Source organism: Biomphalaria glabrata, chromosome 1 (assembly GCF_947242115.1).
Source record: "Biomphalaria glabrata chromosome 1, xgBioGlab47.1, whole genome shotgun sequence".
Taxonomy (NCBI): Eukaryota; Metazoa; Mollusca; class Gastropoda; family Planorbidae; genus Biomphalaria; species Biomphalaria glabrata.
Genome location: NC_074711.1, coordinates 17,443,217 through 17,470,003, shown reverse-complemented (window position 1 = coordinate 17,470,003; position 26,787 = coordinate 17,443,217). Strand labels below are relative to the sequence as shown.

The 26,787-nt window shown below is 33.9% G+C and overlaps 2 protein-coding genes and 1 long non-coding RNA gene across 4 annotated transcripts; 1 reads left to right on the top strand and 2 right to left on the bottom strand.

Moving 5' to 3' along the window:
• The first annotated feature begins 144 nt into the window (after positions 1–144).
• LOC106074181 (protein misato homolog 1-like) lies at positions 145–16,649 on the top strand. The gene is made up of 14 exons (XM_013234924.2): positions 145–369; positions 4,974–5,066; positions 5,173–5,285; positions 6,305–6,374; positions 7,611–7,653; positions 9,369–9,531; positions 9,665–9,782; positions 9,889–10,023; positions 10,743–10,895; positions 11,718–11,849; positions 14,402–14,580; positions 14,932–15,033; positions 15,244–15,359; positions 15,504–16,649. Exons 1-14 carry the CDS (start codon positions 292–294, stop codon positions 15,710–15,712), a joined length of 1,704 nt encoding a protein of 567 aa, XP_013090378.2. The 5' UTR covers positions 145–291; the 3' UTR covers positions 15,713–16,649.
• A 940-nt stretch (positions 16,650–17,589) lies between these two features.
• Positions 17,590–25,143, bottom strand: LOC106074195 (uncharacterized). Of its 2 annotated transcripts, XR_008777455.1 has the most exons (5): positions 25,123–25,143; positions 24,773–24,876; positions 18,574–18,837; positions 17,750–17,826; positions 17,590–17,648 (listed from the first exon to the last, which is right to left on the bottom strand). It is a non-coding gene; the product is annotated as an uncharacterized LOC106074195 (long non-coding RNA). The 2 variants fall into 2 exon arrangements; XR_008777453.1 differs by lacking the exon at positions 25,123–25,143 and having other exon boundaries at positions 24,773–25,110.
• Positions 20,424–23,431, bottom strand: LOC129925683 (uncharacterized). The gene is made up of 2 exons (XM_056025737.1): positions 22,764–23,431; positions 20,424–22,217 (listed from the first exon to the last, which is right to left on the bottom strand). The coding sequence occupies exons 1-2, from the start codon at positions 22,853–22,855 to the stop codon at positions 20,531–20,533; spliced, it is 1,779 nt and encodes a 592-aa protein (XP_055881712.1). The 5' UTR covers positions 22,856–23,431; the 3' UTR covers positions 20,424–20,530.
• Positions 25,144–26,787: the final 1,644 nt, after the last annotated feature.

Here is a 26,787-nt window from a genome sequence, read left to right as displayed (position 1 = left end):
ATATTTAGAATGTTTTTTCTTTCATCTCATCTGTTATCCCAGACCTATATTGAAATATAAAATAAGTGCTTATATCACAAGCCTATATAAATAATCGATCGTTATAGTTTCATTTTTGAACTTCCGGAAAGTTATGTTTTCAATCTCAGTGAGTGTGAGATCTAATCTACATCTAGATAATCATAATAGTAGATTCTAGATATCTCTATATCTAGACTCTATAGATTTAATAGATATCTAGATCTATATACCTGAAATTACCCAACTTTTTAAAAACAATAATTTTGAATAATGTCGTCTCAAGAAATTATCACCTTACAAATTGGTCACTATTCAAACTTTGTTGGAACGCACTGGTGGAATTTACAGGTACGAAAAACTTTAAAAATAAAATACGAGGTAGACTAGATGAGTAAATCCACTTAGACTTAGATCTAGTACTACCACCACAAGTACTAGAAAATCTACTACTAGTCTTAATTAGTCTAGTCTATGACTCTAGTTAAATAGTAGTTAGGAGTTAGTGAACTGTTAGTTAGCTGTTAGTAGTGTTAGTCACCGTTACGTTAGAGTTAGTGGTTAGTCTAGAGTCTAGACCTAGTACTCTAGTTTGTAGTTAAAAATAGATCTAGTACAGTCTAGTTCTAGTACTCTATCTATTAGTAGTATTAGTATTACTATTAGACAGTGAGTTGAGTTACTGACTGTTACAGTTACAGTATAGTACAGTTCTGTAAGTGTTAGATGAGATCTAGTGATCTACTCCAATAGTCTGACTAGATCATAGCACTGGCGGATCCAGGGGGGGGGGGGCGGTAGGGGCGATCGCCCCCCCCCCCCACTCGGCCGACCCCCCCCCCCCCCCCCCCCGAAGGGGGGGCGGACGAATTTTAGTATAGAATTCACACAATTTGTATACGAATTCATTACTTATGTTAATAATATATACTAATTATTTATATTTCAACCTATTTTTAGATTATTTCGCCCCCCCTCTAGTATGTTGGCCGATTTGGTGGGGTCGGGAGGGGGCGATGGTATCAATCCCGCCCCCCCCCCCCATAAACTTTCGAGCTGGGGGGGCGGTCCAATTTCTTTGTAGAAATCACAGCTTGCTAACAGAATCAATTAAATATCTATGTGATTAAAACTTGTTATTGATATTTTAACCGATCTTTGTATTATGTTGTTCCCTGTTTGCCAATTTATCTCTACTGCCCTTCCCACCTAAACCTTTTGAGGGGGGAGGCGGTCCTACTTTAATGGAGAAATCATAGTTTGTGAACAAAATTAGTTGAATATCTATATAATATATATTATATATATATTGATATGTGAACTCATTGTATATTATGTCGTACCAGACCCTAATCTCAAATTTTATCATTAGTAAAATTTAAATGAAAAAGGGTTGTACCAGGTGGGAGGGGCGATTCATGCAATCGCCTTTCCCCCATCGGACAAACCAATACTTTTTCTTTTTGTATTACAGTTAGGAAATTACAACACAAAAACATCTGTCACTAATATAATTTATATATACTATAAATAAATTCTTATATCGAGTCGCCACACCCCTATTCTTTAATGCCAAATGCAATCTTTAGCAGAAATTATTAAAGGAGCGAGGATTAATCATTTTCACTCTACCCCCCCTCCCATTTCCAGACAGAGTTTATGTAATTTCACATGAATTTATCATAACTATTTTAAGAAAGACTTTGCATTCAAAAAATTAGAATTCAAACGAAATTTTTCAGTATCAGAGTCACGATTGAGATGAGTTCTAAACCCAAATCATTTTTTCATAGTCGCCTTTTTCTAACCTTTACTCAATCTGATATTTTTCTAGTTAAATAAATTTGGGACTATATAACTCACAATTTATACTTTGATTTTATTGAATATTATTTATCGAATAATTTTTTTTGGGGTATCTTATCTTTTCAAGGAACAAATCGGATTTTTTGCAATGTATTAAGGGCCTATAAATTCATATTATAATATTTTTCAAGTACAACATTATTCAAAAGGTCCTTTTTTAATAGTATGAATAATGAGTTTTAGGTCAGGAGAATACGTTTCTTCTGTGAAGTATGCAAGAAAATTCTTTTGGCGTCGCCCCGAACTCCATTGATGAATAATGAGTTGTAGATGTCAGGAGAATACGTTACTGTAATGAAGAATGCAACAAAACGCTTTTGGCGGCGGGGCTTCGCCCCGAACTCCATTGATGAATAATGAGTTGTAGATGTCAGGAGAATGCGTTTCTACAGTGAAGAATGCAAGAAAACGCTTTTGGCGTCGGGGCTTCGCCCCGAACTCCACTGATGAATAATGAGCTGTAAATGTCAGGAGAATACTTTTCTGCAGTGAAAAAAGCAAGAAAATGCTTTTGGCGTCGGGGCTTTGCCCCGAACTCCATTGATAAATAATGAGTTGTAGATGTCTGGAGAATGCGTTTCTACAGTGAAGAATGCAAGAAAATGCTTTTGGGGGCGGGGCGAACTCCACTGATGAATAATGAGCTGTAAATCTCCGGAGAATACTTTTCTGCAGTGAAAAAAGCAAGAAAACGCTTTTGGCTTCGCCCCGAACTCCATTGATGAGTTGTAGCTGTCAGGAGAATGCGTTTCTACAGTGAAGAATGCAAGAAAACGCTTTTGGCGTCGGGGCTTCGCCCCGAACCCCACTTGAAAACCTTATAGCGATGCCCCAGTTGTTTTGTTTTTCACCAAAGGTTGAGAAATGCTGCTTTTTAAAATTCTCATATATATATATATATATATACGCACGTTTATGCATAGGGTTAGGGTTTACTGGGCATTAGGGTTAGGGTTTGGAAAAAAATCGCCCCCCCCACTCAAAAGTTCTGGATCAGCCAGTGGATCATAGAAATGATAGATTAGAATTAGATAGATGTACTATGTATAGAATATAGATACTACTAAATTTAGATCTATATCTGGATACTAGATCTATACTATATTTAATAGATCTATCATATCTAGATCAGGAATCATCATGTTGATGCCTTATGCCAAAGTTATGCACATTAAATTGTAAAATCCAATCAACTATTGGTAAAGCTGTCTAGATCTATAACAATTTTTTGTAAACCTCCAAATTCTGGAAAGAGTTCCTTTAAGATGAAAGTGACAAGGGCTGAGGTTTAATTGGCCAATTTTGGGTGCCTCTCTATCTAGGCGCTCAATCATTTCTTGTATGCATTTATTTGCAGTCCTGAGTAGTGCAACGTCATCAGCGAAGTCCAAGTCCGTCATTCGGTTTTGTTCATGCTCTGGAATACCAAAGGCAGTCTGATTCATTGCTATCCTCATTATGTAGTCGATGGCTAGGAGGAAGAGGAAGGGAGATAAGATGCATCCTTGTCTCACACCTGTCTCAATGCTAAAAAACTTAGTTGTTCCTTCTTCTGTTTTAATGCAGCAACTAGATTGACTAGGTGTTGTAGAATCTGGACAAATTTTTCTGGGATGTGGTATTCTCTAAGTATTTTCCATCTAATAGTTATTCTCGGTGGACACAAAGAAACCTTGTTTAAGTCTACGACACTGATCGTTAGCCATTGTTGGTACTTGAGATTTTGTTCTATAATCATATTTTGAAGAATGAAGATCTGCTCTGCACATGATTTTCCACTTTGGAAGCCTGCTTGCACTTCTCTGAGCCTCTCATCTACAGTGCTGAAACCTTTGCCCAGGACAGAGAGGAGAGTAATGCCCCTCCAGTTGTTGAAGTCTGCCAAGTTGCCCTTTTTTTGAAGCTTTACAATCACTCCTTTTTGCCAGTCCTCAGGGACTTAAGTTCGCAACCAGAAATTTAAATCATTCTGTTAACAGTGCACTGCCCCCAATGTTTTAGCATTCCTGCTGACACCATGTCTAGCCCTGGTACTTTGTTGTTCTTTAGTACTGCAATGGCCATGGTAACCTCCTCTGTTATTGGGTCTGTCTTGACCTTTGAGATCATTGTCTGGAGGAGGGTTCTTGAATGTGTTAGTCAGATCTGGAGATGGTTGATTAAGGGTCTCTTTAAAGTGCTCTACCCATCTTGCATCCTATTCTTCTTTCTTTAACAAAGTTTTGCCTTGCTTGTCTTTTATTGGTGCCCCATGTCCACTCTTTGCTCCAGTGAGATATTGGACAATATGATGGTGAGTCAAGGCTTAGTGTGCAAGCTTTTTCTCATGCAGAAAAAAAAGCATAAAATTCCTTTGCCTTCAATTCATCTGTTTGATGTTTTTTTAAAACAACTTCAAGCATCAGAACCCAGATTAAATAGCATTATCTTAAAATAGCTGAGAAGTAATTCTGTATTCAATAGACTCAATAGGCAAGCTACTATATTAGAAGCTAATTCAATGACTAATCTATATCTGAAAAAAAAATAATTGTAATTAAGTCAATGTGGAGGATGCCAAAGCTTTCATTGCTGACTCTGCAATAGTCTGACAGAAGAAAGAAAAGCTTTCAAAATGAGATTTCCAGTGTCTGCATACCTTGTAAAAAAAAAGTTGCCTGCTTTGAAAGAACTGGATTTCACTGATCCTGCCAAGCAAACCATGGCATCCATAAATCTTAATTCCTGTTCTTTTGAGTAAATTTTCTCTTGAGGCTCTTATGGAATCAGGATTAAAACACTAGAGGCATTTTGACCATAAAATCATTGCCATGGGGGTACTACTAACAAAGAAAGCTTTGTGTATGTTAAGTGCTTGAATGATTTTGTAGATTTCAGTATTTCGTGTGTATATTTCTTTATATTTAGGAAGATACACTTTTGTCCCTCAAAATACACATTGCCAGGTCTGGATAGTATATAATAATAATAGTAATAATAGTAATAAAAGAAGTTTAAAGCTACAAGATTATGGAAATATTTACAATGCTAAAGATCTATTTATTATTAACTATCTGAAAATTTTAAAGTCTAACTGCTTCTTTTTGCAGGAATCATCATTTGTTTATGATCCAAAACTACTTGAAGGATCCCCTAAAGAAATTGATCATGATGTATTGTTTAGAGAAGGAAAAACAATAAAGGTACATGCTGTTGTATTATTTAATTTATAAATTATTTAATTATATTCATTGCTATCTAATTTTAGTAGCTTACATTTCTATGCTGGATTTGTTTGTGGCTTTCCAGGGAGATGTTACCTATACTCCACGTTTAATACTTTTTGACCTCAAGAACAGTTTAGGAACTCTTAAGAAAGATGGTACACTATATGATGTTGAAAGTGAAGAGAGTGTGAATTGGTAAGGACATTAAGTGAATGCTTACTAAAGTGACCTTTTCATAAATCCATCCTAGAGATAAACACAAAAAGTTTTATCTCTGCTTGTGGTCCCATCAACACTATATGATGTTGAAAGTGAAGAGAGTGTGAATTGGTAAGGACATTAAGTGAATGCTTACTAAAGTGACCTTTTCATAAATCCATCCTAGAGATAAACACAAAAAGTTTTATCTCTGCTTGTGGTCCCATCTGTTGCATAGGGGCATAGGACACTAACCAGCTTTCTCTTGGTTCTTGGTGTCTCTCCAACTGTCCCCACATCTTGCTTGGCATCTACATCCAAATCTAGGCACTATGTATTTTCGAGCAGTACTCTTCTTCTTTCCTTGGGGGTTCCATGTGAGGGCTTGTGTTGTGATGTTGGTTACAGGCTAGGAAAAGGTGTGGCCTATCCATTGCCATTGTTATTGAATGATATTCTTTTCAATGGGCTGCTACTTTGTTTTTTTTTTTTCCACTGTTATAGATTTACTTGACTTGGAATTTGACGAGACTATAAATAGACTATTTTAGACGGACATAGGAATTATGGGATATTAACAAAATAGGAATTATGGGATAGATTTTAACGGATAACAACAACGACTCACTCCTCTTAGTTAATGGCGAGACCTCATCTGTAGTAACTGTCGACATTTTGGACTGTGCCCCTTCATTTTCTGTATTAAACATTTTGTTAAGTATCTATCGTTTTCCTTAAATATATTATACAAGTTGTTATATGTTGTTGGTGGTTGAATGAACTCCATCTAGACCTAAATCTACATCTCAGACATCTGTAATCTGTTTTACTAAACAACCCACAACACCACAATTCCTCATTGGAAACAGAAAAGTGACACTCAGTTACAATGATTGAAAATGTCATGGGATTACTCACGTTTTTGACACTTTAATTTGATTTCTTATTAATTTTCATGTTATGGAAGGTGCCAATTAATAATTGTGGAATTGCTTGTTGTTTTTTTTTCATTACAGGGTTGGAGATGTCACCTTACATAAAGCACAAAGCTTAAAGAAAAATAAATTTCTTCAGAACCTTGATGAGGTATTGAGATAATGTGTTTTTATGTGTAGCTTATACATAACGAAAATATTAAATTAGAACATACATTTGAAAGAGTGTTGCAACAACAATTTAATGCTTCTAAACTCTTCATGCTTATTATATAATTATATTATTATTTTGGTGCATTTTACATGTCTGATCTTTTGTTGGTCACTTAACATTGCAGAAATTTGTGGGATTATATGAACTTTAATTTTGGTCTCTTCACGTGTAATCCAATAATTGTTGGAAAAAATATCACATTTTCCTTTTTGCAATCAGTAATTTAAAAACAAAAAATTAACAGTTGAATTTGGAAAAAATATGTTATATTCTGTGTTACAGTTAGTAATCACTAGTGAGCTTTATTTTGTTTGCCTTTTTTTTTTAAATCAATACTAGTCGGCCATACGCCACTATTTTGCAGGGCTGGCCTTAGGCCACTGCAACCTTTGTGTCCGCAGTGTGCCCACACACCGGCGCTAATTCTAGGTGTATAAATTATTATATTAAACCATTTATAATTATAACAGATTTCCTGCAGCCTCCTGATTTACCAGGAGCTCCTGGAAATCTCCTGAAATTACAAAATATACAAAAAAGTCCTTGGAAATCTCCGAAAATTATTAAAAATCTTTTAAAAACTCATACAAATCTCTTGAAATATATAGACAAAAATTGTCATTTTGGGGTGTCATTCAATATGGAAAACGCCAATCCTATGCCCCATAAAAAAACATGGCATTATCATGTAATTGTGAAATCTGGTGAAAGAAGCTTCTCGCACCTCAAACTAATGAAGAATTACTTGAGGTCAACAATTCTCAAAGATAGATTGAAACATTTGGTAATTCTTGCTATTGAGGAAACGGAATTCTTATGATATACTGTATGACTTTGCTACACACAAGGCTCGTGTAGTAATTCTGTACGTAGTAAAGAATGAATTAAAAGCAAAATACATTTTCTGATACAAACTCTTAATTTTCACTCATTATCCGTATCGCTACCCAAACTGGGCCCCGCAAAATCCTTTTCGTATTGGGCCCCACAATGGTTAAGTCCGGCCCTGCCATTTAGTGTCGTGTGAATACTACGTGCCCAGTTTGTCCGACGTGCAGAAATAAAAGAGTGATCTTTTCCTTACTTAGTGTCCAAACTCTTGCCTTGTGCCATGAAGAGAATAATATATATATATAGATAGTTAATGAGTACTACTTTACATTTTTTTTTTAGGAATTAGTTAAGAAAAATGAAGATATTGACTCTGATGATATTGGTAAGTATATTTTAAAGAAAAAAAAACTACCATAGCTATTCTTTTAATATGCAGAAACAGGTTGAACTTAACTTGCCTAAAACTTTGAACTTATATTATCATACTGTAGACCAGTGATGCCCAAAATACGGCCCGCAGGCCACATCCAGCCCGAAACATGATTCCATCCGGCCCGCTGACACGTCGACACAAAGTGTAGAAAATCCTTTCTTCACAAAAAACAAAGTTTGAAAACAAAATCTTTCTTCATGTTAGGGTAAATGGATTGGTACTGATAATAAGCAAACACATTTGTTTTATAACGAAAGAGTGGCTCTTTTTAAAGAATATAGCATTGAACAGCTTTATGAAACCAAACACATAAAAAATAAGGCGACATTATTGGTTTGAGACGCAACTATTAGATTATACTTATAGTAGAGGACTGCTTAGAATATTTACCAAAAACAAACAATAAAATGAGTGGGCTGTAAGGCTAGCCACAGAGCTGTACATATTGTAAGTGAAGACATAAAGCCATTTTTCAACAGTAAATGCAATGCATAAAAGTGCTTGCTAGAAATCAGTCCTGAAAAGAAGAATGCTGTTGAATGAAGCCTTCAGACTTTCTCGTGTCAATTAAAAGGCGAGAGAAAGAAATGGGTAAAAATCTCCATTCAAAACTAACAGACAAACCAGATTTCGAAATGTTTTAAATTGCCTCTGACAAGTCTACCGACATATCTGTTGCAGCTCAAAATCTTGGTTATTGTTCTATGTACAAACAGCAGTTTTGAAAGTATGGTTGACAGAAAGTCGTCGAGTCAAATGGAACCGAGCCTGTTCATTGAATTATTCACCAACAAAATCTATGTGGCAAGGAGTTCAGTCTGGACCATGTGATGATGATCGTGTTTAGATTGAACAATGTTCTTGGTTTTGAAAATCCATCCTCGGTCAATGTGTCAACTGCTGCTTACAAAGCTAGACATCTCTGCTTGACAAATTTTAAGTCATGCAGATTATTGATTTGTAATCTGTGTTCCTTGCAGGAATTTTTATAAATCTTCGAAAACAAGCGTTAACGAAGACTACAATAATTAACAGCATCTGTTTGTGAGGACAAACCTTTTCAGTGATGAATCTTTTGAAACCCATGCTATGAAATTCTTCTCAAGGACGAACATCTAGAATTCTAGATTCAGTGAACATCTCATGAAGCCGGATATTAAAAGTTGGTTTAGGATAAACCTCTAATAAACTAATGTAAGTACTAGCTTCACGGGTTTCTAATAAAAATGGTTCATTGCCTATTTCCTTTTTAAAAACCTTTTTGTTGACGTGGCCCGCGACACGAGAGTTGGAAATTAAAATGGCCCACCGGCCGAATAAGGTTGAGCATCACTGGACAATATTGAAGGAATAAAAAACTATTTTGAATACACCATGACATATTAAAAGGGAGCATTATTTTTATTTTCAAGAGTCCTGAGGCTCAAGAACATTGTTATTTTTAAATACGATGACATTGTTATTTTTAAATACGATGACATAATCTCTTTACTTTCCAAATAAATTGTCAAATTAAACTTCCCAATCTCAGCTGGAATTAGAACTCAGAATCTTTATTTTGTGAAATAAAATATTCAATTGATAAAATTTCATTTATTGTTTTTTTGTTGTTGTTGTTTTTTTTAACAATACTCTGAATGTTTTTCTTTATGTTTAACAATCAGACAGTGATCAGAAAGAAGGTACAGCATCATACAAAATAATTGATCCAGTATTTGGTAAAACACATTACAATCTTGATAATGTGGTAGAGGTTTGGTCAGATTATCTCCGGACATCTTTTCATCCCAGATCTGTTTTTATTTTAAAAGACCATCTTCACAATAAGTAATTTTTCTTTACACATTTTTTGCTTAGTTAGTGCTCTGTATTTTTTTTTTAAATTATCCATGTTATGAAATTTTTGTTTCTTATGAAGTCAATGTGTCTGTCACTAATACCATACCGCACTTTTTGTTAGCACAGAGTCTCCATTTAATGTATTTGGCATGGGTCAGCAAGTCTGTAATAATGGCGAGGAATGGGATGAAATAGAAAATAGGCTTCGATTCTTTTCAGAGGAATGTGATTACTTACAGGTTTATTCACTTTTTTTTATCACCATCAAATTATATAAGTATCTGTAGATTTAAAGAAATATTTTTTTTTTTTTTACTAACAAATTATGCTGGTTTTAAATCTCAGGGCTTCCATATACTGCTTGATAGTCATTCTGCATTTGGTGGTTTAGCATCATCTATTTTATCCTATTTATCTGAAGAGTTTTCAAGCAAATCAAGACTAAGTTTTGCATTGACACCAGCCTGCTCATCTGATGGGGTAATATATTTAATTTAGCTGCTTTTAGTTTATGCTTGTTAAGTTTGAAATCTAATTTTAGAATTCAAATATTTGATCATTGCATTATTTATAATTTTATTCAATTATAATTATTTATTATTTTTGTACTATTCCTCTATTCATCTTGCAAATTCATTAGTGAAAATCAAACATATAGATGGAAAAACCTGAACATAGAACTCAAAAATGGCTCAATCAATTTTTGTAGAAATTTGACGGTGTATATCTTTGGAAAAAGAATTACTAGCTGTTTAACCACACTGGGATAAAACTCTAGTTGAACCATAATAATTTTTCAAAGTATAAAAAAATAATAATTTTAATTAGGCTAGAAGACTAGGCAATCTTTATCTTGAACAGATTTCAGGTATTTCCGCATGTAGGCCTTATTCATTAAATAAATGCAATACAATGTCTCCTAAGTCTAAATTTATAGTTGTATCATTAGAATTGTATACACTCTGATTCTGAGTAAATTTATATATGCACTTAATCAGGATTCTTTTTATGGGGATGGGTATTGGGCTGGGTAAAAAATGTTCTTTTTTTTAAAAAATCATTCATTAGTTAATAAGAGTACAATATTTGCTCTTACAAAACTTCATCAGTTTTATGAAGAATGCATTGTCTTTCTTTAAAAAAGTTTTTTTTTATATTGTGCTTGTTATGGTGAAAATGTTTGAAATATTTTTTTTCAGACAGCCTTGGAGAGATCTTGTAGAATTTTGAACAGTGCTTTGAGTTTGAACTTTTGTTCTGAACACAGTGACTTGTATGTTCCATTATCATTAGCTTCTTCCTTGTGGAAAAGTGTGGGCTCACCACGTATGTTGCCACATCTTCAGTATCAAGTAAGTAGATTAAACAAGGTTCCTTCATATCATCTAAAATGAGAATTCAGTTCATGTATATTTATTGAATTGTGTATACTTGCACAACATTCATTCTCTACCATTTTTCGCTTAACCTTCCTGCTGACATTTAATAGTTTATTACTACCTGTTACCTAAACTGAGATTTAGGCTTCCACACCTGCTTGATAAAACTTTGTGTTGTTCAAGTCAATAAATGCTTCTTAGGCAGCCTTTTTTTGCACTGTTCTAGGAGATTCCCCTCAGATACGACCATGTCCATCCTTCTGTAGTTGCTCCTTGTATTACTGATCTCCCCATGTTTGCTTTGGTTTCACAGCATTTGTATTCCTCTGTGGGTTCCAGTCCAGACCTACTTTGCAATATTTTTAGTTCTTCGCATTCTTCAAATGTATACATGTTCCTCATATTCCTTGTTTCAATCTTATCTTCCTGTTCCTCTGTGGTATTTCACTAAATGACTACCACCATAGTTTTGAAAGAAGGAAGATTACTGAGCTAGTCCATCAGGGCTTTGGACTTTCGATAAATTTCTTAGGATTTTTACTAAAGTTGGTCTCTCCTCTTCTTTTTTCTTTTATTGTTATTCCTGCAGGATATTCATTAGTTTCTAATGAGTGATGGCAACTAAAAAACAAAATGCATGTTGACTTTCTACTTGAAAGAGATGATGATGTAACAATAAATAAAATCTTGAGAAATGAACAAATGGTAAAGAAAATATTAGTTGTTGTACATGATTACTTTATAGTACTTGGTAATTCCATTGAATGACTTATGTTGACAGAACTATATTTTCAGGCAACACTTGATTATCACAGCAGTTCTATTTTGGCTGCAAGCTTAGACACTGCTACATTGCCATACAGAAAAGAGAAAAGTGGTGTTAAAATGAGTAACATCACTTCAGCATTTAATGCTCTAGGACGGAAGGTAAAAATTGTCTTCTTCAATTTTTGCTTGACAAATCAAAAGAGGCCCAGCTTTGGGCAACAGACAGGGTGTCCGCGGCCTCCTGAAATTCAAGGATGTCCTTGAATCTCCTGGAATTTCAGAAAAAATAAAAAAAGTCCTGGAAATCTCCTGGAATTTTAAAATATCTCTATGAATGTCCTGGATTTTGCCGATCGAAAAAAAAAAAGGGTATTAAAAAATTTCGACACCGTTGCTGCGGATGGGCCGTCGCGGCGGAAATAGATTTGAAATGAGCATTTCCGAGTTTGCGCAGAATGTATACTGCTCCTTGACAATAGATAGATCTAATCTATTTATAGATTAGTTTCGTTATCGGATCGCTTTTTCACTGAGCACGTTGATTTTCATCCAAACTACGTTCCATAACTTTTTACGGGCTGGCTGTGTCAATAAGCTGACCAGTGACGCGTCTACACCGCCTTTCACCCACTTGTGAAGCATGTTCTCGTGATTGAAGATGGCCTTGGCTAAAAGCAAGGGCATTTCACCTGGCATTATAATGATTATTTTTCTGAAGGGCCCTCCCTCACCTAAAATCTTGTTGTAACAGAGTGTTTTTGCGTAAATCATCTAGACTCTAGCTAGAAATAGTGAAGATAATTCACACCTAACTTGAAAACTTCGTGAATTTTAGTCAATTTAATGATCTCGATACATCGAATGTCTAGATTATTCTAGAAATACGCTAGATTCTAGATTTACGCTAAATCACTAGCTCTAGTCGTCTAGAATGTAGTGAAGCCTAGAAAAACTCGCAAATTTTAGTGACTTAAATTAGATCTAGAGTCTAGATTTACGGTAGATTAAGGGAAGATAATTGTCACACAGCCACGAAAAATCCGCGGATTTAGTGACTTAGATCTAGAGTCTAAATTTACAGTAGATAGGTGAAGATAATTCTCACACATCCGTGAAAAGTCGAGAATTTTAGTGTCTTAAATTTAGATCTAGACTCTAAATTTTACACCAAATCATAGAATCTAGTGAAGATAATTCACTCACAGCCGTGAAAAGTCCGCGAATTTTGTGACTTAGATCTAGACTCTAGATCTACTGTAGATTTAAGCAAAATATTTCGCACACAGGTGTGAAAGTCCGTAAAAGTTATTTCGGTCGTAAAAGACAGGGAAACTACATAGTTGAAAAAGAAATTGTGCTTGGAAAAAAAAACGCTAATGGGCTTAATACCCCCCCCCCCCCAAAAAAAAAATAATTAAAAAATCCAAAAGCCATTATCTAGTAAGCAAATGTCAGATATTACATAGCTCTAGTACATAAATGGCACTAGATTGAGAAACATAATAGTGGCATTTATAATGTACTTCTTGAAAAGAAACTTAAATATTTTGGTTTGAAAGTTTCAGATCCTTCTTCAGAAAGATTTTTTTGTCATGGCCCAAATTATCTGCAAAATGACTAGTAGTGAGGGTGAGCAGGTTTTGAATTTTGAACTCTTGTTATGACAATCCAAAGTGCATACATGAGGAATAGGAATTCTTTTCTATGGGTTTCCATTATTGAGTTTGTGTGTTTGTATAGGCTGAGAATTTCTGATGTAACCATGAATATATAGTGGTGAATGGCTGATGAAAGTTAGTTTAGTCTGAGTGTAGTTGTCAAGTGACTTGCAGTTGCTACATTAAAAGCTGTATATACATACATACATTTTAATATATGTATATATATATATACACACACACACGCAGCTTTTAATATATATATATATACACACACACACATACAGCTTTTAATATATATATATATACACACACACACACAGCTTTTAATATATATATATATACAAAATAACATACACACACACATATATATATAATTATATATATACTGAAGATAAAAACAAAAGTTAAGTTCATTTTTGTTTAAAAAGACTTTTTTTTAAAAGTATTATATTATTTTATCTGGAGCTACAACCTAATGAGTTTCTTAGTTATTTGAGTCTGAAGATTAATGAGGAATGCAGTATTTCCTGTGCCTTTTCAGCCCCAGCTGTGACCTACATATTTTGACACATCCAGGGCAAGCATAACCATTGTCCGCCCGATGGTTGATTAAGATTTTCTTTTCGTTGTTTGCGCCTGTCCTCGGTATGGGATTTTCTTTTGGTCTCAAATGTGTATCCCATGGCCTTTGTGAGTGACCTCCAGCTGTCTCGTTCTGAAGCCGCATGCAACCAGGTGCTCTCTTCTATATCAGCTAAGGCAAGTTGGTGCCTAGGCTGGTCTTTAAATCGTTTCGGTGGGGCACCTCTGTTACGTTGACCACCTTTTAGCTAACCAAAAAAAGACTGCTTTTGGCATATGTTCATCCCCCATATGGGATACGTGCCCTGCTTACTTATTAATTGAAAAACAATATACTTACTTTTAACAAATCAGTTCCTACGTGATTGAAGAAAAATTCTTTTACAAACCTGTAAACCTATTTATTATTTAAAAGTAAAATTCAAATTTGTTGTATACTTGTACAAATTCTAATGAACTGTATTTTAGGTTTCAGCCTTGTATAGTAGCTTGCCATTTCCTCTTAGAAGTGGTGCAAGTATTGTTGATACACTAATGGAACTTGAAAAAACACAACCTTGGTCTTCAATGACTCCACATGTAAACTCTTCCTCACCCTGGCTTGATATGTGTGTAGCTCGTGGACTTCCAACCACTATGATAAATAAGTAGGTCCATTGCTTAAGTACTAGATAGAAAAATGATCTCTTAATAAAAAATATATTCTAGTGCTGTTATTTAGATGGATGAAGCAAATGTGGTTGTGTATACTGAAACAATTAACACTAACAATGTATCTGTATGGTTGAGCAAGATAATAACCACATCATAGTCTTTCTGCTTGGCATTGTTAGCAAGGTTCTTTCTCTAATTGGGGCTTGCCTTACATTTTCTATTTATAATTAACCTTTTTTTTAGCAATATGCCACACATGAATTTTTGTCTTGTAAATAATGTCAAAAGGCTAACTTAACCTCACTAATTTTGTAAATCCTTGATTTCATTAAAACTTTCACCAGAGAATCTCACAAAGGTGACAGTGCAAAACATTTTACAAGGTGTACAAGTATTGATGATGTCATTAGAATATATTGCTCAGAAGTGTTCCCGAGTTCACAGAGGTAATATTGAATTCAATTTGTAAGAGTTTATTCTCATTTCAAACTGTTTGTCTCCAAATCTGTTGTGTTAAATTACCTCACAGTCACAACAGTTTCATGACTTTTAACTTCACCCGAAGAGTCGTCATATGCCCTTCACTTTTCTTTTTTAATCTAAAAGCAAATTGAAATCGAGTTAATTCATGGTGGCCATTTGTTTGTATGTTTCAGTGCTAGTTTTGTTCTACGAGATAGTGTTAAAGTGGGATTACCCTTTCCACACATATTTGATCCTCATATCAACCATTGTGGGTTTATTACAGATACTCTTAGGCCAGCATTATCAGGTCAGTTGTATAATTATTAAATTCTATATTGCACATTTTGCCAACAAAGAACTTTCTCTCCCTTGACTGTGTTTCTCTCACTTGACTATGTGTTTCTCTCCCTTGACTATGTGTTTCTCTCACTGGACTCTTTTTACTTTTCAGGTGTTGAAACTGTTCCCATCATGACCTCCTTGCAGTCTAATCCAGATGTTTTTAGTTACATTGAAAGCCTGGAAAGTTGTGTCTCTAAATTTAACATAGCCAAGCATCAACACTTTATTGAAGCTGGCTTGGAGCCAGATGATTTCACTGAGATGTTACATAATCTCAAATCTTTAGCTCAATGTTATAAACACTTGGAAGATCTATAGCAGATTTCAGTTACAAAATCTTGATAACCCAATGTAACTTGGACTTAACTTTTTATATCAGCTCAAAGCATTGCCACAATTATATTGATAATCTTTTCTCTGACACATTGTTGCAATTTAGTGAAAGCCAGAGTAGTGATATTTAGCAGTGTTATTTTTGTGTGATATTTATGAAACAGTATAAAAATTGTTGTCTAATGTAAGTGTTTTTTTTGTTTTAATTTGTCTAAAAATTGTTTAACCATAATCTTGAAAAAAGGATCTAACATAAATGAGTTTGAGTTTTTGACAAATCAGCACAATTAAAATGAAATAGATAAAAGTCTTTAAAGTCTTACAAATTAAATCAACATCAGATTTAAACTAAAAACATTTTTTTATTTACAAACAAATTTTTAAAAAATTGAGTCGTGTCATACATAACAAGTGAAACATTGATACCAATACACTAAATTATCTGTAATAATAACAAAAAAAGTAATAATAATAACATGGTTAAGTTGAAAAGGTTTTAAATCGTGTTGTTACATTGTATCAGATTATTTCTCTAAATTAAAAAAAAAAAAATACAAGGTCAAAAAAAAATTGAACTTATATCCACTAGAAATAATTATAAAACATGCATGGTTTGAAATAGTTGTACTTTTATTAAATTAAGTTTTAGATTTTCAAATATGAAATCTAAAATTATTACGTGCAGTTCTTCACAATAAGCATTAAAACATTATTATATTAAATGAAAGATGAACAATCTACTAGCTAACGATTGAAACACTGGCTAACCGAGTTTTATGAGAGAACAAGAAAAAAAACAACTAAAAAATAATTTTAAAAAAAGCTTATACGAAGTGTAATTGTATCAATTAGTTTAGATCTGTCATGTAATTAAATTTCAAATAGATCTAGACCAATAACAATAAATTTGTGCAATTAATAATACTTCTACCAATTGTTTTTGTTTAGTTCTATTTCAGGCTTTTAGTTTTCTCAATACATTATGGACCTAACACTTGTCTGGACCAGTTGGATAAATGGGGATGGGGGAAGAAAGAAAGGGACATCTGGGTGCATTTTACCATAATCGGTTTTTAAAGGTATTACCAAAAAAAAATGGAAAGGGGGGGGGGGGGCAACCTGAATTCACACCTCAGCTGAAGTACTAACGACTCTGCTATTGAGATTGTATAGCGATATATTGTTTGTTTCAATTTAGAGTAGCAACCTATATAGGGGACCAATTTAGCTTATACCACCACTTCAGTCAAGTACTATTTCTTTCCCTTGTTCGAGATATCAAACAAAATAATTAATACCAATAGTTTATTAACTAAAAGGTTAATTTTTATTTTTGATTGTTTCTTGTGTTGTCAGGTAAAAGAAATAATTATACTAAATCTCAGCTTTATCTGAGATTAAGTGTTAGGGAAATAACATGTACAAATTACACTGTTCTAACAAAAAAAAATGTGAATCATACGAAAAATAAGATAATATGATCTTAAAGTAGTTCTTATATTTTTAAGGTGTTTTAATAAAAAAAAAAAACAGAACAGTTTTTTAAATAAATTCATATAAAATGTATATGAAGAGTAGAATTACAAAGGGATGTCGTAGTTTAAATTCATTTGGCTGCTTGGCAAAAATTTGTGGTTAAAACATTAAAACAAAAGCAAATAAATTAAAAAACAAAAGTTATAATAAAAGTAATGAATAATAAGTAATTGGCAAATGTACAAAAAGCTGAGCTACTATTTCTAGCCTGAGGATTTTATGTAGTGGAGAGTTTGTTTTTTTATGTCTCAGGTGTAAACCAGGATACCTTACATACCATCCTTGAATTATGAGGATTCTTGAAGACCATTCCATAAAGAGGAAACTTAGAGCTCTGTTGAACAACTGCTTGTGTTGCAAAGCCCTTAAGCTGCCTGTGATGAATCTGTTAAAAAAAAGTTTTTAGTTACTGTAACCTACTAACTACATTATACACAATGTCACATCTAAATCTATTTGACTAAGCTTATTGATATAGATTCTTACCTTCACATAACTTACTTGCTCCAGATGATTCTATTCATAATTAAGTAAATCAATTATTTTTTGTGCTGTAGATGGCCCTAGACAAATGAAACAAATTATTTACAGTGCAAAAAAAACAAACATTAATAATTCTGAATTAGACCTATATAACTATTTTTATTTTACATTGTCACAATGACTTCTAAGTAGTTATTAGCTATTCAGTTTTATGTACTAGACTGCTGATGAACTTGAATGCTATATAAAGTTAATCAAGGGCTACAATGTTTTTAGTCTATTTTATTTATGCAGAATAAGAATAGAAATCAATATATAAATATAAACAACTATTTAAAGTTGTACAAATAACTGATATAATATAGTTAGTTTCAATCATATTTTTAACAATAAAAAAAAAAAGCTATGACTTTGTAATCATTAGCAACTATGTTTCAAACTTTTCAAAAAGCTTTCTGATTGTGGTTGCAAGACATCACAAAAACATTGGAGGCTTTTCTTTAAAGTTACCACAAGAATTTAATAAGAGCATGAGTAAAAATAATTTTAGGTAAAAATGGTTTTAAAAAAAAACAACTTTTGTGTCATAAGTGGCAATCAGAAAGTCACTTGCAGGTCAAACTGGAATGCTTAAATATAAATCTCTAATTCACTGATTTTAACATTCAACTAATTATGTAGCCTGCATGATTTAAAAAAAAACTTTTTTTCCCTAAATTGTTTCATTGCATCTTGAGAACAATAAACAAATAAATTGGGGAAGTCTATCTATATAGTAAACCTAACATAAAGTTGATAGTTAAAAAAATAGGGGCAGCGTTACTTACAGATTTGCCAGCAGCACACTCTGAGCATCTTGGTAGAGAACTCTTCAATACCGGTACAACAGAATCAAAGGAAGATGATGAAAGAATACCATTTACAGTTTTATTATGAATTTGTTTCTCAACATAAAGAATATCTTTTATGTTCATATCTATGCAAGGATCTGAATTAAAACAGGGCTGTGTGTAGTCAGTATTCAAAAGAGAATGACTAAATCCACAAGTGGGAGATAATTCAGTTTTTAAGCCATTATTAGAATGCTCATTCTGAAAAAAAAAAATCAAAGTTTTCTTTAAAGTTGATCTAAGCAACAAAGTCAAAGCATTTGAAATGCATGAAATTAATGTATCTGATAAGAATTAAAGTAACACTGCAGAGGAACCTCAACAAGACTTTATTAAGATAGATTGAAAAATGAACTGATGAAAGACAATAAGACATTAAATCAATGTTGTCAACACATTCTCACGACGTTACCCAAACATTAACAAGTATCATTTTTTAAAAACAATGTTTAATCAATTTTTAGTTTTTTATAAACCTCCAGACTCCAAGAATCTAGAGATACCCATATGGTATGCAAACAAAGCATAAATAGACCCAATTAACCTACACTATTTACAGCTCATCACCCCTATTGGGTCAACAATAAATCTCCATAGTGCCCTGGCCTAAGGCCATTGTTTCTATCTTGTTCCAGGTAAAACCAAACTTTAAGGTTTTTGACTAGATCATGCCCCAGGTGCTTCTTGGGCACTATCTTTTTCTCTTGCCTTGTGGGTTCCACTGCAGTGCTTGCCTTATGATGCTAGTTAACAATTTAAATTACAAAGTGTTTCTAATCCAGCTCCATCTTCTCTGATTTCTTCTTCTACAAGAATTTGGCTGCTTCATTGAAGGAGGTCACTAATGCTGATCATGTGAAGGATTCTACATAGGCAGCTGTTAATAAAAGTTTGCTCATTTATAATTTTGAGCAGTTATTTGAGCTGCATGAAGGTGACTCTTGCTTTGTTTTGACAACATATTTTCCACCTTTATCATCTATGATACTACCCAGATAGTTTAATACTTTCTCCATAAAAAATAATGGGTTGTATGTTAGTTGAATTGATCTTCATGATCTTTGTCTTTTTCCTTGTTTATTTTTAGCCCAATCTTCTGTGATGCGATGTGTCAGCAATTCCGTTGATAGTGTTAGAGAAGTGTGATATCCTCTGCAAACGTTTGATGAACAAATTTACCTGTCATACAAACATGCATTAAGTGTAGGACGTAATCATCATTCTTTTTTGAAGTAACATCTGATCTGTATTATATAATGGATGCACAATGAAATTTCAATTTTTGTAATTTACAGATAAATAGAAAAGCTTTATGCATGACTTGATAGAACATATAGAGACATGAGTAACCATACACATTTTATGAGTGTAGCCTTTTGGGTTGCTATGGAAATGGCGGCCATCTTGAAAATAAACAATGTTTACAAAATTCTTAAAATATTCTAAAGTACTCAAAATTTTTTTAATTTTTTGATTGCACCTGATAGATATTTGAATCCCATAGGTAACTGGCTAATTTTGTTTTGAAAATTATTACTGGTTTTATTTTTATGAATTTTTTAAATTTTTATTTTTTTCAGACCCCATTTTTCATCTGAGGTCACATCATTATTTTTATTTTTTAATGAAATTTATTATACATATTGAAAATTTTTGCAGCCTATTACCTATGATATACTATCAATAAACTACATGTGAAAAATTATTAGTCTAACTTATACAGAACTAAAGATTTTGAGATTCTTGTGGACAACATGCACCTAAAAATACATTTTGAGAAAAACGCATTTAAAGTTTTTAAAATGATATAAAATATTTATTGTAACCATAAAAATGAAAAAAAAGGGAATATTTACATAAAACAACATAATAGATAATAAAAAAAAACAAAAAACTATTCATTAAAATGGCCTGATTGATAGGTTGGACCTTCTAGAACCTCTGCCCGGTGCTCATGCTCAATTCTTCGTTTTTTCAAGTTTTTTCTCCTGGACACTAATGCGATTGATTTTCTTTTTCTAACAAGCTGTAGTTTGACATTTTGCTTTTTCTCACTAGAAGAAATGTTCTTTAGTGTCCAGGGAATGCCTAATATGTCAAAAACTGATCTGATGCCAACAGGTCCATTATTGAAGGCTAAAACAGCAAGGTATGTCGCAGCCCTTACCGTTTTTAATGTTGCGAATTCTGTTTTGGGGCATCTTTGCCAAATGAGGGAATGAAAAGATTCATTGGCGTTTTGTGTTCCCATTCTAGAACATCTTTTTAACAGATCTGTGTCTGTTAGTCTTTTCATTATAGGAAATAACAGTTTACCTATTTCTGATGTGATGGTCTGGTTGTGTTTTTTATATGGCTGTTTTAGTGCCTCTGATCTCTTAAAGTGACACCAAGATGTAGCGCCATCAGGACACAACCTGTGGTTATGATCTAGGTCTGAGCTCATCATATGAAAAAATGAGCCCATAACAGCCAGCTTCATTTTTTGAATGTCGGGAGCATTTTGGCGCAGAGCTTTGGAATAGTAATTTGTAATTTTTTCAATTTTTGGCTTTGTAAGCCTATAATTTAGTTCTTTTTTGTTAGACATTTTTAAATTGTTCAAAGCATTAAACATTCTTTTTGAGATGTGGTTAATGCAGTCCTCTTTTAAGATTTCTACATCATATCCTGAGTTGGTAATGGCAGATGAATGCGATTTACTATCGCCATCACACAGCATCGTGCCATAAACAAGTTTTCTGGATGCCACAGAGCGCGAAAAGATTTTGGATGCTGCTGCGGCCTCCATTGCATTTGCTGAGCCACTGAAGTTTTTTTGACACATATGCTTAGAGGCATCAAAGTTTAGTTCTGCAGAGTTTGAATCACAAACATGGCAATAATTTGATAGGACTTCGGTGTCGATGACGAGTCCAGTATCAAAATCAATAACTGTGCCAATTCCTGAATGAGATGAGTGGCCCCTTTTATGCCAAGTCCCATCGAAAGAAACTGTAATAACAGGACAGCCTGTTGAACTTATTCTTTCATCTGTAGTTAGAGGTTGTGAAATGTTTCTTCCATGCACAACAGCAGATGCCCTAATCATACATTCTTCACCAGCTTCAATTATAGCAGTATTGACTATGTTAGCTAGATTGTTATAAGTATTTCTGTGCATGCAGGGCATACTCATAAGTCCACAAAACCTATCAAATTTAGAATGCGAGATTCCAGATTCTTTTAATGCAGCGACAGCGCGGACATTAATATCCAGATGAACATCATTACTTTTTTTTGAGGTCCAGTCGGACCACAAATATGTTTCACAATTTAGGCATTTGATTTTAATCAAATGAGCCATGCCTTTTGATTGTGTGATGCACATAGTTAATTTGTTGTCAAAGCAATGTGGACAGCACAACAAGGAGACCATTGTGGTCAATTGCATTGAATTCATCATGACGTATATGAAATCTTCAGGCAGCCTCTTATTGGTGTTATCAGCGTTAGTAACTGCAGTTAGGGATATTTTTCGCTCAGCTGCACTTGCAGGCTGTGTTGTTGCTGCTTCAGATCCAGCTGTATCCAAAACAGAGCTGCAAACAAATAAAAAATAAATTAGAGGGTCTTTAAAAAAAAATTCAATAGTATGAAAGTACACGTCACATCTATCACAACATGAAGATTATTTTAAATTTTATAATGCATTTTAGAAATCATATATTGTATTAATCATAAAAAGTAAAGAATGTATAGAGACATGTTACATGTAATGTAGATCTATATATGACAATATGTACTAGATCTAAAAAAAAACAACTAAGACCAAGACTTGAGTTGAAGTCCTACAATACTGTTCAATACATCATCATACATGATAATCTAATCTCTAGAGATTATCTAGTTCTAATGTGATCTATGCTCCTAATATAGACTAGATCTATAAAAGGATAGATCTCTATGTTTGCAATCATTTTCATGATATTTATTTAATGTCTATAGAATCTAGATTCTAGATCTAGATGTGATTCATTGGATAAACACGTTGTCGAACTCAAAGAGCCAAGGTTTCATTATTTTATGTGTCAGCACACGCTTGTCTAGTAAATAAAAAAAAAAGCAAACTCTAGATCTAGACTTACCTTTGTAATTGTGCATTTGTCTTTGAAGCATGTCGTCCTCTGGGCTTACAGTAACGTTTTTTCTTTCCAAACATATAACCTTTTGTTGGCATTTCTGAGTTTCAATAATGAATCGATTGTTGATGTGAGGAAGTTTACAGAAGGACCGGTTCACGTCATGTGCGCATGCGTGCATACTTTGTTGTTACGGAAGCTTTTTCAGTGCGCATGCGTGTATGTACAGTATCCAGAGAAGCTTTGATGGTGCGCATGCGTAAATATGGCTTTGTGGGTGTGTATATGAGGATATAGGGAAAAAAAAGAGGTAGTGACGTATTTTGAAAGTTTATTGCAGTACTATTTATTTATAGAATGAGAAACCATGCACATAATCGGAACTAGAAAAGTAGACCTTTGTATCGATACCATCTGTTAGGGATGAGAGCATACATTAGCTTATCAACTATAGCTTACAAAATGTTGATTTTTCACCAAAACATCAAAATTTTGCTTATATATCTACATTTAAAATACAAAATTGATGTATAAAACATATTTTTTTTAGTATTCTGATAGGGAATTCGTATTCTAGACATTTTAAACTATTAAAATCAATTAATTTTAAAATATCGATATTTTTGACCTAAATCTATGTTTTCTCACTGTGCATCCCCCTTATATAAGATTAGGAGCTTATGATAATGTAGTGGAGTGGATACCTTTTCAGGAAACACCAGCCACCCCAATATCCACGTAACCCTTCACCCTAGATGGCACCTTGTGTCCGCGCATGACAGGCAGACCCACGTGGGCACTGTCCATTCGACCAGCATCTCTTGTCACTGTAGTGTCTGTACGTTACTGGACCTACGTCGTCTCCATTCCCTGTTTGTGCCAGGTTCTACACCATGTGTTTATGGATGGCTGCAGGTCTTTAGTATATAATAAACAGTTTGGAATCGTCCTACGAGTTGCCTCCATCATTTAGAATTTAGTTGTCTTCTGTGCCAAACCCACCACAATAATATTGGTTATCTTTTTTGAGGATCCCTTCATGCTGAAGTAGTTTCCAAAGAGTACCATGATCCAGGCTGTCAAACGCCTTCTCAAGGTGCTCAGAAACACATTTGAAGATACATCCTAAGTAAAAAACTGTTTTTGGACATGCTGTCTATACTACTATACTAATACTATGTGACTAAGACTAAGACTAAGACTGCTTTATTGATCCTTAGGGAAATTTGTTGTGATTACAAGGACTCGTTTCTCATATAAAGACAACACAACAGAAAAATACACATAAATACAACAGACAACATAAAGAGTTCATTCAGCGACTACAAACAGGTATCTTGGTGCATTTCATGTTCCCTGATCAATGAGTGGCGGTGATAGAGTCTGACCGAGTGAGGTACGAACGAGTTTTTGTACCGCTCCGTTCTTGTTTTGATTGACAGCAGTCGCCCACTTCGCGACAACCTAGCGTAGTTCTGATGGAGCGGGTGGCCGTTGTCTTCCAAGATTTTTTCGATTTTTCTTAGGCACGTTTGTTCAAAAAGTTCCTTTAAATGTGGTAATGTTGTGAGTGTAATTTTTGATGCTTTTTTAATGATGTTTTCTAGACATTGCAACAGTTTAGATGAGGCGTTGCCTTGCCAACAACTTATTCCGTATGTTAGCAGATTTTGTACAGTCGCGCCGTAAAATGTCTCAAGGATCTTCTTGTTTAATTTAAAACTGTTGAGTTTGTATAGAAAAAAGAGTCGCTGGGCTGTTTTCTTTGTCAGAGTTCCAAGGTGGTCTTCCCATGAAAGCTTGTAGTTGATGATAACGCCTAGATATTTATATGCCTTTACTTGTTCTATAGATGTATTGTTTATTTGCAGTTCACCTATAGTTTGTTTTTTCTTTCTAAAATCTATTATAAGTGCCTTCACTTTACTAGAGCTCTAGATCTAGATAAAATCTAGAATCTATCATAATATCTTAAATATCATATATTCTTGATTTAGACTAGAGTCTAGGCTTACTTTGTGAAATCGTCTCTGAATTTTTGATTTATTAAAAATTTCATCATCTTTCCAGTGTAATGGTCTCTTTAGAATCATTCTTAGATCTATTTGGGTCAAGGAGTCTGACATGATGATATTCAAATAATAATTCAATAGCAGAACTTATCTATAATTTATAGATCTAGATCTAGTAGAATCTAAAGTAGATTCTATATTGACTATATACTTATAATTTTTATATAGATCTAGAGATGTAGATATAGCTAGATCACTTCTAGATCTAATAGTTCTAATACGACTCCGTGACTTTTTAATTATACGACTTATAAGTCAGTAGAAAACTAAGAATAAGAATCCTAGAAATATACCGTCACTAATATAGATCTAGAGGTAATAGTTTAGATACGCAGATACCTTTGCCGACCACCGTGTTGTTTGTTAACAATATTTATCTCCCTTACCTATATTGAACTTTCAATAACTTTTTTTAAAGAGAGTTTTTGTTCTTATGCTGTCAACTTATGATTTTTTAAGTGTATTTACTGAAATGAAGGTCTAAATAAAATGTTATTAATAAATTGATGAACTTGTTGTTTCTTCTTTTTTTCTACTTATGAAATTATTAATTAAAAAATATATGTTAACAATTAGATCTATAATTAATATATTAACTCACCAAGCAAAGCGAAATAATGATAAAATAAAAAAAAACAAATATGCATGAATTAAATGAAATGAAACACGCATCTAGATATACATGTTATGTTTAATTTTTATTTTTTTTGAACAAAATTATGCATTATGACTTAGTGATCTTTTTAGAGCAATGACAATAAATGATATAGATCTAGTACGGGAAACTTATTACTATAAGAAATAATACTTTTATGTTTATCTGTTGATGATTAAGACTACAGTTAGATCTATACATTTCTAACGAATTTTGAGCGCTCTCTATTTTCGTAAAATCACACCACGAAGAGAAAGAATTTTATGAAGCTGACACAGATCAGTGTCCCTTTCTCTTTCGCCGTAAGGTCTTCTGAGTGGAGTCTACTGTCTACCAGAGATTTTTTGGCGTGTGTTTTATGATCAGATAGGACTAATGTCTGTGTTTATAACTCTTACCACTACATCTGGCTCCACTTCTCTTGGAGGGAGGATAGGTCGAGTGTAACTAGATCACGAACGTCTTTGTTAAACGTTACGTAGCACCTGTTAAACTATCATGTTTCACAATCTGAAATTTACTTTGCGTAGAGTGGGGAACAAAAGCCAATGTATAAAGAAACAGGTAAGAAGCATATACACTACTATTTAGATAATTTATGCATCTTTACTTTCGGAGTTCATTAAAAAAAAAAAACTCCTCACCTATTACACTAAATTTGTTTAAGATGTGTAGTTGTGTGTGTGTGTGGGGGGGGGTAGCGACTCCACCTACCAACCCTTCTCTTCACATGGATCCACTAGCGCCCATGTATTACATTCCGTTACGGAGTCCAAATCAAGTTTTTCTCTCCCGCCGTACCGTACAGGTGGCGATTGTCTCCATTTATTCTTACGTACCTTTAAACCCTAGCTGCGCCGGCCGTCACACGCGATCTTTGTCTTTACGGCAGAACTAGGTGTGATGTAATCACCTTCCCCTGTTCGGAGCTTCGCTGCGCCGGCCGACACACGCGATCTTTGTCTTTACGGCAGAACTAGGTGTGATGTAATCACCTTCCCCTGCTCGGAGCTTCGCCGGCGCCGTGGTCATATTAGGTCATCTACTGCTAGGATCGCTGGTATGCTCATAAAGGGAGAAGGGCAAGGTACGGTGTTTTACTTGGTCAAAATTTATCCTTCTTCGCTTTCTTTGTCGGTTCGTTTCACCGACATGCAGTTCAACTGAGGTCTAGTCGGATGAGACTAAGACTGAAACGTGATGCAACATAAACCATGTCACGATCAAAACTCTCTTGGTTGTATCCTATAATGTCGGCCAGCTTGTACAGATAGTTATGTACGACAAAAACTCCCGTGGTTGG

Coding starts and splice junctions, on each gene's coding strand:
- LOC106074181 (XM_013234924.2), top strand. CDS start 292: ATGTCGTCTCAAGAAATTATCACCTTACAAATTGGTCACTATTCAAAC. Junction 9,532..9,664: donor AAAGACCATCTTCACAATAA/GTAATTTTTCTT, acceptor ACTTTTTGTTAG/CACAGAGTCTCCATTTAATG. Junction 9,783..9,888: donor AGGAATGTGATTACTTACAG/GTTTATTCACTT, acceptor TTTAAATCTCAG/GGCTTCCATATACTGCTTGA.
- LOC129925683 (XM_056025737.1), bottom strand. CDS start 22,855: ATGCCAACAAAAGGTTATATGTTTGGAAAGAAAAAACGTTACTGTAAG. Junction 22,218..22,763: donor ACAAATGCACAATTACAAAG/GTAAGTCTAGAT, acceptor ATTTGTTTGCAG/CTCTGTTTTGGATACAGCTG.